Source organism: Lathyrus oleraceus, chromosome 5 (genome assembly GCF_024323335.1).
Source record: "Lathyrus oleraceus cultivar Zhongwan6 chromosome 5, CAAS_Psat_ZW6_1.0, whole genome shotgun sequence".
Lineage (NCBI taxonomy): Eukaryota > Viridiplantae > Streptophyta > Magnoliopsida > Fabales > Fabaceae > Lathyrus > Lathyrus oleraceus.
This window is the reverse complement of record NC_066583.1, coordinates 33,935,090-33,951,586: the sequence shown is the minus strand read 5'-3', so window position 1 is coordinate 33,951,586 and position 16,497 is coordinate 33,935,090. Positions and strand designations below refer to the sequence as shown.

The 16,497-nt window shown below is 41.2% G+C and overlaps 1 protein-coding gene across 1 annotated transcript; it reads left to right on the top strand.

Annotated features, from left to right (window-relative positions):
- The first annotated feature begins 8,502 nt into the window (after positions 1 to 8,502).
- On the top strand, positions 8,503 to 9,312 carry LOC127078583 (uncharacterized). The gene is made up of 2 exons (XM_051019025.1): positions 8,503 to 8,567; positions 8,724 to 9,312. Exons 1-2 carry the CDS (start codon positions 8,503 to 8,505, stop codon positions 9,310 to 9,312), a joined length of 654 nt encoding a protein of 217 aa, XP_050874982.1.
- Positions 9,313 to 16,497: the final 7,185 nt, after the last annotated feature.

Sequence of the window (16,497 nt, the reverse complement as noted above, 5' to 3'; positions counted from 1 at the left end):
AGCACATCGCTAAGCGAGCCTGTAGCGAGCATTCGCTGAGCCTTCGCCAGGCGAAGCAGAGGCGAACGGGACAGTGGCTGCTTTGTTTCTTTTCTATTATGCCTTATGTCTATCTAACCAAGACTTATTATAATTCTACATCATTTGGCCTGAGATTATGACTGGTGTGTTGTAATGCAATTATCAATTGTACTTTACTTTGATGCTCTAACCCGTGTGTTGAATTGTGCAAAGGTTTACATATTCCCGAGGAAACGGCCGGCTAGGTATCCCACTTTATGTGTGGGAGATCCTTATGGAGATTCACCCTGAATTACTCAATTGATTTTAATGTATTCATTTCATGGCGAAGATCTACCCTAATGGCTTAATTGATCTTAATGTATTGATTTTAATATGGACCTAATTACCTAATTGACTTTAAAATATGGCCTTTAAATATGTGATCTTGGACCTCTCTTGTGCCTTACGATATTACGGTATTACGGTCATGTCCCGCGAATGTAGGGATACACTTAGCAATGGCCCTTCAATTAAATCATCATACAATAAATCATAGTCCCTCGGATGCTGCCTTCGAATATATGATTTCGTCCCTCGATGACCCTTCGGTGTAGCCTACGGTTAAATGATGATCGTCCCTTCGAATGCTAAGGTATCCTTACAACTGTTGCCTTCAATGACCAATCGATGACCCTACGATGACCCTTTTACATCCAAAGAATAAAACTACTTACTTCTCAATAGTAAGGACAGTTTTACCCTCATAAGGATAGGAAATGCCCATAACGACCTTAGGGAGGTATAACTCTCAATTACTGGATCATAACCTAAAACATTTTCCACTCCTCACACTTTGCAAGTCCTAGAAAATCACCACTTGGTATACATTCATACTAGAATCATTACCAAGTTATATTTTTCTAAACTGTTTTTCAAAATCAAACGAGATAAATACTTTGTATACATTCATACGAGAATCATTACAAAGTTAAACTCTCTTTTCGAAACATTTTTAAACAATTCACCAACACTTTTCAGACAAAAATATAAGTGATCCAGCAATTAAGAGCCCATGGATAACCATGGATACAAAGAGTGCTAATACCTTCCCTTTCTATAATGTACCTCCCGAACCTAAGAATCTAAATTAAGGTCTTTCCTGTTCTTTTCCACCTTTCCTTATTGGATAAAAGAAAAGTCGGTGGCGACTCTTGCTAACCGTGACATTACGATTAAAAACACAAAAAGTCAGTTCACCGTATGACAGAACTGGCGACTCTGCTGGGGAAACTTTAAAAAGAGAGGTTACCTTAAAAACAAGATCACTTATTTAAAATTGTCTGATTTACTTTTAAGGGATTGCTTGGGTATTCTTGAGTGAAAGATCCTACACCCGGATCTAGTGTGCCTTAGGTAAGTAGCAATAGATCATCGCGACTATCCGGCGTATACTAGAATGGTTAAAATGATGGCTACGGTTAATGTGACACTTTGGATGTCCTGATGTTCCTCATGTTTACTTGAGGAAAAATTTGGCATCTGCGTGGTGTCATTAAAGCATTAACCAGACCTTTAGAACCCTAATTGACTCATCCTGGCCATTAGAAAGTAGTGAGATAACTGACTTCGGTTCCGACTGGGGTTGGTTGAGACTCGATACTACACTCCTTGAGATTGGACTTTAGGGAAGCTTCGGTCAACCACTTGGTGTTGCACTGAAGTGGACTTGAAGGAAGGTCAATGATTGGAGATCCTTCTAGAACCCGGTTACTATTCTAGGACAGGTTGAACCAACCAAACTTCAGTGGGGAGGGTACTTACCTATGGAACTCATGCAAGCCTTAAAACCTAGGAATGATGGTTGTGTGACTTGCTTGTGCTTGTTATTTACTTAACATCATAACATCATAACATCATAACATCATGGCATTGTACTAACCATTTCGAGGACTTAGGGATTTAACTTTGCTCTATTTTGTAAAAAAAAAAAAAAAAAAAAAAAAAAAGTTTCTTTTTTTGGTAGTTTATGCAAAGTTAAATTCCAAAAGTCCTTGAAAACATTCCATACATTGCATAGCATAACATAACATTGCATAGCAGGTACTCTAAAGGGATCAATGTTCTCATGGTTTTCCTCCAAACAGAAAAATGGACCTCGAACAAATTGTCAAAGATCTCCAGGCTCAGAATGCTCAACTCCAGAAGATGATCTTGAACTTATCCAGGGGGCAGGAGGAACTGAAGGCTCTCTTGCTCGAGAAGAAAGAGGACAAGAAACCTGTGAGTTACATTAACTCGGGAAGAAGGCTTAAAGGACAGGCTGCGGGAGTCAAAATCAGAATTCCGAAGGATCAAGAAGAGGAAACAGAGACAGATTCAGAAGATGAGAATGTTGATCTCTTCAACCCTGAGGACGACAATGAGGATTATGAGAATGAACAGTACTCTCCAAGAGATGGCAAATACAAGTTGCTGGAAGAACGTATGCTAGCTATGGAGGCTCAGAAGGCGCCCGGTCTGGATTTCGAAAGCTTGGGTCTGGTCTCTGATGTGGTCATTCCCCGCAAATTCAAGGTCCCCGCTTTCACTAAGTATGATGGGGCATCTTGTCCTCAGATGCACCTGAGAGCTTATGTGAGGAAGATTCAGCCATATACCACCAATAGGAAACTATGGATCCATTTCTTCCAAGAGAGTTTGTCTGGCACACAGTTAGAATGGTACTATCAGCTCGAGAGCTCTGACATCCGCACCTGGACTGATTTAGCGACAGCTTTCTACAAGCACTACCAGTATAATTCTGAATTGGCACCTACTCGGCTACAGTTGCAGAATATGACTATGGGATCTAAAGAAAGCTTCAAAGAATATGCTCAAAAATGGAGAGATTTGGCTGGCAGAGTCAAACCCCCCATGACTGATCGAGAATTAGTGGACATGTTCATGAGCACACTGACCGGCCCGTTCTACAGCCATCTATTGAGAAGTTCCTCATCGGGTTTCACCGAACTTATATTAACTGGTGAATATGTTGAAAGCGGAATTCGAAGTGGAAAGATACAGGCAGCTACCTCTGATCCTCCGGAGACTCCTAATGTCATCATTGCTCCTCTGCCTAATCATGACGAGACTGTCAATGCTGTGGAAGATACTGATAACGATTATGACTTGGATAGCTGGATTTTCCCAACAATTGGTGACGGACTCAATAATTGGAAGGCTGAAGACACTATCCCAATTTCCTGTAGTCAGGAGTAATTGTTATTGCTATTTTAGCATTTTAAAGCATTGTGTCTATACCCGGGGCACAATAGCTAATTTTTTCAAGGGTTTTGTCATTTTCATAAGCATATTCACATTCAATAAATCAATGTACTTTTTGCATTCAAATATTGCGCTCCTTATCTTTCCTGTCATCTTTCAAAAAAAAAGCTATGTTTTCTTGCACACACTCACGTAACAATTTGCCGATCCATATCCACTCTGGATCCTGTTGGTAATAACTCTTCTACTGTTCATTATGACTTTGAAAATTCGATCTACCAAGCCGAGGATGGAAGTGAGGAAGATTGTGAAGTACCTGAGAACTTGCCAGACTACTGCAAGAAGAAAGGACTATTCAGCCGCATGAGGCATTAATCGAAATCGTAAATCTGGACCACGTCGCCCGATTTAGCTCTCATTTGACCGCTACTTGCAAATCCATCTTCAAATTACTGAGACAAAATCAAGGAGCACCTCCAAGAACCTCCATTTCTGATACCATCAGTTGAAGGAAGACCTCTAATCATGTCTTTGACCGTGTTAGAAAAATTCAATGGGGTGTGTACTGTCACAACATGACGAGTCTGGTCGAAAAGAGCATGCAATATACCACCTTAGCAAAAAGGTACCGACTGTGAAACAAGATACTCACAGCTCGAGAAAGCTTGCTGCGCTTTGGCCTGGGTTGCTCGCCGACTAAGACAGTATATGTTGAACCATACCGCTTTATTGATTTCTAAGATGGATCTTATCAAATATACATTTGAGAAACCTGCTGTCTCCTGAAAGAGCTATCACTGATAATGGTGCTAATCTGAACAACAAGATGATCACTGAACTCTGCACGCAGTTCAGAATAAAACACCATAATTCCGAAATGGCGACTTGGTAATAAAGCGTATCATTCTACCACAAGGTGATCCCCGAGGCAAGTGGACTCCCACATACGAAGGACCATTTGTAGTTAAGAAAGTATTCTCTGGTGGAGCCATGATACTAGCTACAATGGACGGCGAAGACTTCCCGCATCCCGTGAACGCAGACATAGTCAAAAAATACTACGCATAAAAGAGACCTGCTAGGTCGACGTACCTAGGCAAAAGTAAGGGCATCCCGGCGAACCAAAAAGGTTCGGGCAAAATTAGGGATAAACATAAAAAATGTACACCCGGCAAGTCGAAAACCTGAAAAGGCGGCTTGGGCAAAAAAGGGTATCCTGGTGGACTGAAAACCTGAAAAGGCGGTCCAGGCAAAATTAGGGATTAAAGCGTATGACTATGTCCCGTTCTCTGTCAGCTTCAACCAAGTTCAAGGGACTGAACAAGCCAATCACTTCTATCCGACAGCAGGAAATGAGATGCTTGAAGACATAATGACAGTAGTGGAATTAGAATCGATAGGACTTTTTCTGCATAGCTTTCTCTTTGTTTGCCTGACAATTTCCTCTTACTAGGATTTCTGTCTCCTTGTACATAAATTGCCTGTTTATAGGCCCTCTTTTAAATCAATATAATTTTGTTTCCAAAAAGATGATTTCATTTTTACTTTTCTGTTTTGTTTGCGTAAACGTCCATTGATTTAATTTGAATTGATTTATGCATTTGAATATGATCAAGGTTTACAAAAAAAATTGCATGCCTAAAATAGAAATAGCAATCATTACAAGACTTCAGGATCGAGGAAAAGGTCTAACCATGCTTTCCAATGAATCCGTTGCTAATCCTATTCCCCAGCAAAGCCAGTCATTTCCAGAAGAGAGTGGCATTACCAGACAAATGGTTCAATAATCTTCCACCCCCAGCCAGGCTTCTGTTGAACATTTCTACCATCAGACGAAAATCAAGCATCCCCGGCTAAGAAAGGGTCATCGATACCAGTATCTCCCAACCAGAAGATTGAGATTTATTTTCCCCAGTAGAGTCCTCTGGAAGGACTTTTCAGATGCATAATTCATTCATTACATCATTTCACAGCATACGCATGCATACATCGTTCGCAGTTATTTTCGAAAGCATAAAACATCTCATGCATCATGACATGGCATGAAGCTAACTTTATTTTTCAGGTTAATTATCTTCCTGATACAGTCAAGATAGAGGACCATTCAGACGGACATCTTCATCGATTACGTTCAGATTCAAATACATCTTTCAGATACACTCCATGTCAACATTCATCCTGACGTCCTCCTAGTGATGGCATCTATAAGCCCATCCCAGACATTTATTGCAAATACAACATATACAAATACTATCAGATATAGCCTAGCGTATGGTTCATTCTGATTCAGCTCCACATATGACTCTTTCAACTCAGATGCGATCTAACGTACGATCCATTCCGACCTTCAACAACTCCAATACGGTCCAGCATACGACCCATTTGGACCTTCAAGGCCTCGGATGCTACCTAGCGTACGGTACATTCTGAAGTGTAGTCTGGCGTATGACTACCCCTTTATTATCAGATGCCGCCTAACGGACGGCTCGTTCTGCTCAGAGACGGTCTAATGTACGACCCAGTTAGACCTTCAAGTCCTCAGATGCTACCTAGCGTACGGTACATTTCTGAAGCGTAGTCTAGCGTACGACTACCCCTTTATCATCAGATCCAGCCTAACGGACGGCTCGTTCTGCTCAAATACAGTCTAATGTACGACCCAGTTAGACCTTCAAGTCCTCAGATGCTACCTAGCGTACGGTACATTTCTGAAGCGTAGTCTAGCGTATGACTACCCCTTTATCATCAGATCCAGCCTAACGGACGGTTCGTTCTGCTCAAATACAGTCTAATGTACGACCCAGTTAGACCTTCAAGTCCTCAGATGCTACCAAGTATGCGATCTAGCGTACGATCCATTCTGACCTCTCATCCTCAAGTACAGCCTAACGGACGGTTTATTCTGCAACTCAGAGACGATCTAGCGTACGATCCATTCTGATCCCTTATCCCCAGCGGTATATAACACACTCTGACTCCCCAACGAAGTCGACAGCCTAATGGGCGACTCACTATACGGTCTAACGTACGACCCGGTATGACACCCATGTCTTCAGATATCGCCTAACGTACGACACCATCTGAAGCTCTCATCATCAAACTTCCGGGATGGCATCTTTAAGCCCATCTCCATCAAGACTAACCTTTGATTAACAAGTGCAAATTTTTGGGGCATTCTAGTGTTCAACAATCTTCCACCTCCAGACCACGAATGGCACACTCGCCGTCCTAACTCTCTCGGTTCAAGAATATTGAACAGGGGCAGCTGTCATACCCCAAAATTTGCCCATTAATCTTGATAAACATTTCTCAGAGCATTCCAACTTATTCTGCAAGGCACTGACCTTCAAGGAACAAAAGCCCAGCTCACAACAGGCCCAATCCAGAAAATGGCCCAAACTGGCCTGCTCGCTAGGCGAGCAAATCCTTCGCCTAGCGAACGTTCGCTACACGCTCGCCTAGCGAAGCTGGCAGATAACATAAAATTCTGGGCTTCATTTTGAGCCCATTAGGTCACAACAAGAGCATTATAAATAGCCAAGCTTCAGTCACGAAAGGACAAGAAACGAAAAACAGAGGAAGACGGACGGAAACCCTGGCACTGAAACCCTGGAGGCTACTTTAGAGAGTTCCGAGTGAAGAAACCCTGAAGGCCGCTCCTCCGCTCCGAAGCTACCGCCGCCCAACTCCATCCGATACCAAAAGCGATCAGTCTCTTCAACATAGCAGCTTAGTGGCAAGCAGGTTTGCGCATCACTATTGTTTTATGCTTTTAATCGGTAATCTCTATATACATAAAGCATCATGATTGAAGTTTCGAATATGTAATTTGATTTCACATGCGAATTTAAATATGCTTGAATATCATGAATGGTTGTCCATGCTATTCCTGTAATCAAGTGCCATACAAGTTCAGGTTTTCGGAGGTCATGCCGCTGTCAAACTCCAAACCCGTGGCCGCTCGCTAGCACATCGCTAAGCGAGCCTGTAGCGAGCATTCGCTGAGCCTTCGCCAGGCGAAGCAGAGGCGAACGGGACAGTGGCTGCTTTGTTTCTTTTCTATTATGCCTTATGTCTATCTAACCAAGACTTATTATAATTCTACATCATTTGGCCTGAGATTATGACTGGTGTGTTGTAATGCAATTATCAATTGTACTTTACTTTGATGCTCTAACCCGTGTGTTGAATTGTGCAAAGGTTTACATATTCCCGAGGAAACGGCCGGCTAGGTATCCCACTTTATGTGTGGGAGATCCTTATGGAGATTCACCCTGAATTACTCAATTGATTTTAATGTATTCATTTCATGGCGAAGATCTACCCTAATGGCTTAATTGATCTTAATATATTGATTTTAATATGGACCTAATTACCTAATTGACTTTAAAATATGGCCTTTAAATATGTGATCTTGGACCTCTCTTGTGCCTTACGATATTACGGTATTACGGTCATGTCCCGCGAATGTAGGGATACACTTAGCAATGGCCCTTCAATTAAATCATCATAAAATAAATCATAGTCCCTCGGATGCTGCCTTCGAATATATGATTTCGTCCCTCGATGACCCTTCGGTGTAGCCTACGGTTAAATGATGATCGTCCCTTCGAATGCTAAGGTATCCTTACAACTGTTGCCTTCAATGACCAATCGATGACCCTACGATGACCCTTTTACATCCAAAGGATAAAACTACTTACTTCTCAATAGTAAGGACAGTTTTACCCTCATAAGGATAGGAAATGCCCATAACGACCTTAGGGAGGTATAACTCTCAATTACTGGATCATAACCTAAAACATTTTCCACTCCTCACACTTTGCAAGTCCTAGAAAATCACCACTTGGTATACATTCATACTAGAATCATTACCAAGTTATATTTTTCTAAACTGTTTTTCAAAATCAAACGAGATAAATACTTTGTATACATTCATACGAGAATCATTACAAAGTTAAACTCTCTTTTCGAAACATTTTTAAACAATTCACCAACACTTTTTAGACAAAAATATAAGTGATCCAGCAATTAAGAGCCCATGGATAACCATGGATACAAAGGGTGCTAATACCTTCCCTTTGTATAATGTACCTCCCGAACCTAAGAATCTAAATTAAGGTCTTTCCTGTTCTTTTCCACCTTTCCTTATTGGATAAAAGAAAAGTCGGTGGCGACTCTTGCTAACCGTGACATTACGATTAAAAACACAAAAAGTCAGTTCACCGTATGACAATGAATAATGAGGATTTGAAGTTAAAATACTTACCAAGTTCTCTTACAAAAAACAAGTTCACATGGTTCACAATGCTACCTCCACAATCGATCCAAACGTGGACGCAATTGGAGAGATTGTTCCATGAATAATTTTACATGGGGCAGTCGAAGATTATCCTTAAAGAACTAGTCAGCATCAAACGAAAGACTGCTGAGTCAATTTATTAGTACTTAAACAGGTTTAGACTGTTGAAAGCGCGATGCTTTACTCAAGTCCATAAGCATGAGTTAGTTGAGATAGCGGTTGGGGGTTTAGATTATTCTATAAGGAAAAAACGGGATACTCAGTATCTTAGAGATATGACAGAATTGACTGACAGTGTTCGACGTATCGAACGCCTGAAAGCTGAGAAGAGCAAAATTGGTCGATATCATAAGAAAGAAAAAGTATCCTATATCGCAGTCGAAGGATGCTCTTCCGACGATGAAGAGTTAACCGACAGAAGCGAGGTTAACATGGCGGAACTTAAGCTCGGACCTCCATATACGTGTAAGGTTTTAAAGCCCTCGAATGGGAAAAACCCCACCGAAGCTGAAAAAACAGATAAATACGTAGCTAAGACTTACACGTTCGACGTGTCTAAGTGCGACGAGATTTTCGATTTATTAGTTAAAGACGGTAAAATTATCGTCCCTCAAGGTTTAAAGGATCCCCCTCTAGAACAAAAGAAGAAAAATGGATTTTGTAAATTTCATAATTTCCTTGGTCATAAAACTCATCAGTATGTTCTTTTCAGGGATTTGGTGCAAAAGGCTTTGAAAGAATGAAGGCTTCAATTTGGCGAAAGGACAAAGATGCAAGTGGACTCTGACCCTCTGAAAGTGAAAGAAGCTTTGTATTCGGAACCTCTCGAATGTATAATGGTTGAGACTACTGATGGTCTCAAAGAGTCTTCCGATGTGGCATCCTTAGCTGATTCCTTTAAAGTATTGATGGTTAAAACTACTGATGGTTTCGATAACAAGGCAGAAAATGGATCGGAGTCGGCCTATCCTTAACCATACGAAAGCTTATCAGACTTCCAAGAGAAGTGTAGGGTAAATGGGTCAAAATCTCTGCTATGTCCTAAGTGCAGCGTGGTGCTCGGCGGGAAGACTGCCGAAAGATTGGAGTCTGACGACAACGCACTGAGAGAAGAGAAACTTGTCGTCCCACGATTCTTGTTCGACAAACATGGAGCACCTCGACAGAATGAAGAATACAGGAGGCAGTTTCAACATTCCCGACCAAAGACTTTCATTCTGTCGATGAATGTTCCACAGGAGAAGTGGGTAGAGTCAGTCAGCCAGGAAGGGGGCAAGAAACCACAGTGGAGAGTGGTGGAAAAAGAAACAGCGTCTCCGGGGAAGAAGATGGGCTATGTGGCCTCTCCCAACTACAAAGGAAAGAACCCAATGACCAGAATATAATGGAGGTGTTACCAGCGAAACAAAAAAGCTGGGAAGAATGTCACAAGTCCACATTTGAAACTTGTGGAAACCTCTAGACAAAAGAGGCAGATGCCAAAGGCAGTGGGGGTGGGACAAGAAAAAATGGTGGCTAATCAAACAATGGCCATGACTGTCGATCCGACGGGGAAGAAAGTAGTAGTAACTTCCCAAAGTATGAAGTGTTCAACTGAGTTTAAAAAACAGCCAGGGGACGTAGGTGAACCAAAGGAGGAAGAACCTGAGTACTCCCCTCATCCAGAGGAAGGAGAGCCTGAATACTCCCCTCAATCCGATGGGGAGTTCAACAAAGACATGTATGAAGAAACCAATGATGACATCTATGGTGATGACTTTGTTGTAAACTGCGGCATTGTATCTATATTGTCGGACAAATATGACATGGTATTTGAAGTCTTTGAAATGGAGTAAGATTTTATGCCAGATGAAATGGTTGGAGGGAAATCAATGTGCTACTACGTCATGAATATCGATGTAGTGGAGGAACAGAAGGCCATGTTCGAAAGATCCATCCCATGGATGATGTATCATCTGAAGCCTTTATTTATAAGGGTGAAGGTTGATTGAGTGGTAGTAAACAAGGTATTCATCGACAGGGGCGTAACTGTCAATTCACTACCTTATACTCTATTTAAGAAAACGGGGAAGGGAGACGACAATCTCCGACAACACAACATGGTTCTATCAAACTATGAAGGAAAAACTAGCAATATAATGGGTGTTGTCCAAGTCGATCTAGCTGTGTGCACAACAACACGCTCAACATTGTTCATGGTAATAGATTCCAAAGCTAATTTCAATTTACTCTTGTGTCGAGAGTGGATCCATGGGATAGGAGCGGTACCTTCAACGGTATATTAGAGACTTATAATCTGGCGTAAAGACGGCATCATGGAAAACATTTGAAGAGATCCTTCGACCAACATTTGAAGAATCGATGATAGGGGCCCGAAGAGACCCTTCGACCAACATTTGAAGAATCAGGTTCTTATACTTTAGTCAACACCAGTCGCGTATTGAACCTATATCTGATCATGGTTTCATATGGGATGTTGAGAAGCAGACGGAGTCAGAGACAGTGATTCCACCTACGAGGTGGCCTGCAGTCGATGAAGATGATTGTTGATTCAGAAATTTTGGCTCGAAATTCGGCCTATCTAGCTGAAAACAAGAGAAAGTCGATTCTGGAAAAGGAGAGGCTTCAAGACTTGGCCTGTGAGGCCAAAGAAGTGGAAGATGGTCGACAAGACCAAATAACAGCTTCAAAAAGCCAGAGGCTTGATTGCATCTATGACAATGAGCCTTTGGGGTTTGAGAAGAACTCATCGAATGAGTTGCAGAAGATGCAAGCACAAGACCCCCTAGAAGAAATCGATCTAGGGGATGGGGTCACAAAAAGAACAACATACATAAGTACCAAGGTTGGGTCAAAAATGAAGGCGAAGCTGATTGAAGTATTGACAGAATACAAGGACTGTTTTGCCTCGGATTATAATGAAATGTCTGGTTTAAATCAAAGTGTTGTGGAGCATCGACTGCCTATCCAACCTGGGAAAAACCCAGTGAGGCAACACCCCCGATGATTTGCTCCGGAGATCACCCTGAAAATTAAGCAGAAGATTGAAAGAATCCTCAAAAGTCGTTTCATTAAGACTGTGAGGTACATCGAATGGTTAGATAATATAGTGCATGTCATTAAGAAAAATAGAACTCTTAGAATCTGTATAGATTTTAGATATTTAAATAACTCCACGCCAAAGGATGAATACTCGATGCCCGTGGTAGAAATACTGGTTGATTCGGCCGCAGGTTTTGAATATTTGAGCATGCTTGATGGCTATCGTACTACTTAGAGTGTCGTCGTGCCTATGTTTCAGACATTGTGTTTAATCGTTTATCATGTGCGTCGGGTGATTGCTTGAGGACAAGCAACGATTTAAGTATGGGGGAATTTGATAACGAGAAATCGTATCGTGTTTTTAGGCTTATTTCAAATGTCATGCGTCTATGTTTTTATGCATTTTATCTCCTTTTACTTTCGTTTTATTTTTTTTGTAGTTGCTATCCGATTTCATTGGAGTTTTGGAAGCATCGCGAAAAAGAAGCGAAAAAGGAGCAAAATAGTTAATTTTAGCCAGTCTAAGCAAATGGCGTTCGCCACCTGCTAGACGATGTTCGCCATCTCCACTTCCCGTTGTTATTTAATGAGCAAAACAATGGTGTTCACCATTGCCCTAATGGTGTTCACCATCTTCACGCAGAAATAGAACTGCGCTAGTGGGGCAGTTTCTTAGTAGTTTTCAACCACCCCTCCCTCCACTAATGCAGCACGTCCAAGGAAGTTGTCAGTCATATGAACTCTATATATAAAGCCATTTTTGGAGTGTTGGAGATCGAATTGAACCCGCGCGGAAGCTCTGTCAAAACTCCGTCTTAGTTTTAGGCAGAAAATTACCTGTAAAGTGGCAATAAGTCACATCGAGGGATTGTCACACCATTTTATTTTCTGTGTCGTTTGCACTTTGGATCAAGAACAAGCTTGTCGTTATTTTCAAGTTCAAATTAATTCAAGTTTTACTTTATGCAATTTCAGGTTTTCTTTTTACCGCTTTTAATTGTTGTATGTTTTTACTGTTTTTATTACTTACATCCCATGATATTCTTAGTTATAAATGCCTTAATCATGTCTCTCGCAATTAATACCATGCCTTGCTAAATTACCTTGAGTCTGGCGAATAAGAACCTTCGTTACCGACGGGACTCGGTAAAAATGATAGGCGCGGATATATGATTTAATTATTGTCGCATTACGCGAAAAACCGGCGGGAAAACAAGAACAACAGAGCCGCCACCGTGCGTTATTTATCCCAAAAGAGGGAAAGGAAACGCTCGAAGTAAACCTAGGAAAGAACATGGTCTCGCGACCAAAGAGAATGGGATCGGGAGTCGGTTATGCGAAGGGAAGGTATTAGCACCCCTACGCATCCGTCGTACTCGACGGGATCCACGCACAAAAAGAAAGTATAAAATGGTTGCTAAACACTACTCTCACGCACACACACTGGCTGAAAGAGACGCAAGAAACTGACTGAAACTGACTCGGCAGGATATTGCATCCTGGGCCTACTTAGTCTATCAGGCATAGACATCAGAGTCGAAGTAGTTCGGACTGGGGAAACGACACATGCTCGCTAGGATATCGCATCCTATGCATACGTATCTCCTCGGACGAAGGAGAATCAGAGCATTCGTAGCTCGGCTAACACACACACAAACAAGCACAGGCAAAGGCAAACGTGGAGCCTGAATGCCAATCACTGGGCTTACATCAGCATCCGAACCAGAAAACACACACAGGAAACCAACTGCCAATCGCTGGACTTATGTCGGACTCCAACCAGAACACACGCAAGGGTGGTTAAGACACAAAGGGTTGAAAAAGAAAAAGGGCGGAAAAAGAAAAACAAGCGCCCGGAGAGATCAGCTCATCTCCTGCCTACGTACCTCATCTGGTATGAGGATCAGGGCGACGTAGTTCCCCTACGCAGGGAAAAAGGACTAGCCTAACCAGATAACAGAGGGAGACACAACACTAGGGAGACTACGACTCGAGCCTAGATGTTGTCATGCAAAGTCGTCCCTAAGTTAAGGTTTCTAGCTAACTTGCACAGGAGGCAAGCCTATCCTAAACATGACTTGCACAGGAAGCAAGCCACACCTAACCTAACTTGCACAGGAAGCAAGGGTCTCGATTGCAACTAGGGAAAGAGAAAGGGGAGGTCTCAATCGCAACGAGGGCGAGAGAAGAGAATTAGTGTTAGTTGTTAGTCAAACTCTACAAGACATCGCATCTCGTGCCTACGTATCTCATCTGGACATGAGAATCAGAGTTGTCGTAGTTCGGCTAAACTATTTCTGTTGGTTTGTGTTTTTTAAGTGGACAACGTCACTGCACAATCTACCTGATGCTCGACCTTTGGAGACTTACTCATCTGTAGTAGAAGGAGTTAACGTATCCTTAAGAGGGGATAATGTTTGTTTGTGTTTTAGGAAAGCGCAAGCAAGAAAGGAAGTCCTATACGAAGGAACCGTGCTACCTTAATTGACATGCAAACGAGACTACGCGGAGTCTAGCAAACCTAGGGGATACAATCACACCACACAAGCACATACAGCATGAAATAAACACACCAACAAGGGGGCTCAAACATCAAGGCTAGGTTTTAGTCGAGGGGTCATATCAACCTCAACAAACAAACCTCTGGAATGGGGTGAATGTTGCTCTTAACCTTGCCATTGAGGGGCTAAGGTGAAGCAGATGAAAGGTGAGTGAAGATAAGACTTCACAGCTCTTATCCCTGGCCTGGGATAGCTTAAGACAAGAATGTGTGGGTTTAGAAAGTGGGAACCCTTCTACACATTTGAAACTAACTCAACTGTACAATTGTACAAGATCTTGGGTTTGTATCTGCAATGCATCAACACAGTGGTGTGAGCAAAGCAGATGACACACAGAATAGCAGGGGATAGGTTGCATATCCCTTGGGTTCTGCCATTTGCCTCTTCACTTAGGAGGTCTTTGACTATGTACAGGGACAAATTGTAAACATACACAAACATTGCCTCTTAAGGAGGACTTCAGACAGTTGCCTGGCCAAGTAACAGGCCAAGTCTTCCAGACTACATGAAGAAGAAAGGATTATACCTCAAAGCAAGTTGCTATTTAAAGCAAAGCAAAGCAATTTCAAAGAACTAAGCAACTAAATGGTACCTGAAATAGTCAAACAAATCAGTACGCAATTCAAGAATTAAAGCAACAGGAAGTAAGAATCAACAGTCAAAACAAACAGACAAATGAGCCAAGCACAAAGCTCAAGGCATATGAGCCAAGCCACCTACAAAACACACAAGTTAGTCAATGATATTCAAGTAAGCTCAATCAAAAAAGAAATGGTCTCATTGGAGCATTTGTAGCTTCACCTGAAAACAAGAACTCAAACATAAGTCACAGGACCACTAGGACAAGCCTAGGGTCAAAAATGAATGAGAAAGTCAAAACAGCAAGCAATGTCCAATCAAAATCAAATTCAAACATTTAGGAAGCAAACCCAATTGGTTTCATGTTCATATCATGCATCATCATCATTTCATAAGCAAAAGAAGTCAAAGCATGGCAAATGAGAGCTCATAGGAGTCAACAGAAAAACTTGCATCAAAAGCAAACTCAAACATTTCCAAAAATCACCAAATAAATCATGATCAATCCTAACACATAGCATGGTAAGCATGTCAAATTTCATCACATTTGGACAAGTGGAAGGCAGTTAATGAAAATCAGAAAGTCAAAGCAATTTTGAACATGCTCAAAGAAGTCAACCAAACATGCATCAACTTGAAAAATTCATAAATCAGAGATGGCATATGATAAATGAATGGGACTAAAACCATGGCAAAGCTTAGGATGTCTAGTTATCTCATGCAAAATTTCATGTCCATCTAATAAAATATGAGCATTTCACAAAACAAATGGCAACATGCATCACATAAGGTCAACATTTTGGTCAAACAGGGGAGAAAATCTCAAACAAATGGAAAATGGCACAAACAAATCCACAACAAATCATATGCAAACTAGACATACAAGAGTAGGTTCATGCAAAAATTCAGATCAATTGGAGGTCAAGAAGCATGGATACAAAAATCAACAAGTTGCACATCAATGGTGTGACACAAATTGTCACACCCTACTTCAAAAATTCACAACTCACAATCCAGATAAGAGAAATTCACAAACTTTACATCAAAATAAACATGAATGTGTCTAGTTTGAGCACACAAAAAATTCAGGGTCATTGGATAATGCATCACAATTTCACAAAGGATTTGGCAAGATGTACAAAAATTGGACACATGAACAAAACCCTAATGCCAGTTAAAATCTATCCATCCAAAAAATCAGCAAAAATCATGATAAAAAAGTAGAGATTCATATGAACACAATGCCACAAGTCCCATGAATTTTGGATTTGAAATGGAGATGTTATGATTTTTGTAAAATTGAGTAACAAAGTGAAATAATCATTGAAACAAATAAATGATTTAAATAAAATAAAAACCGGGAATGGCAAACTTGTAAATAGGGGTTCACTAATACAAAACGCGGCGTTTTGAGCCACGGAATGAAATGTTTTCATTGGCCAGTATGGTGAAACAGTAGCATGCACGTGAGAATCAGAAAAAATCTGGGCAATGCATGAAGATCAACTAGGGTTTATGTACAGTATGCATGCTCATCTTCCCCAAATCGAGTTTCAACAAAAATTTCCCAGAAATGGCAATTGAATACACAGAAATGATCAACAAAGCATGACTAACATGAATCAATCATTGGTTTTCACTAAAACATCATACAAGTCATGAATCGAGCAGAAATACAATTCATCACCAAACTTCATTTCATCACAACTCAAGAAATAACCAACCATTTTGAAAAGTAAGACCATC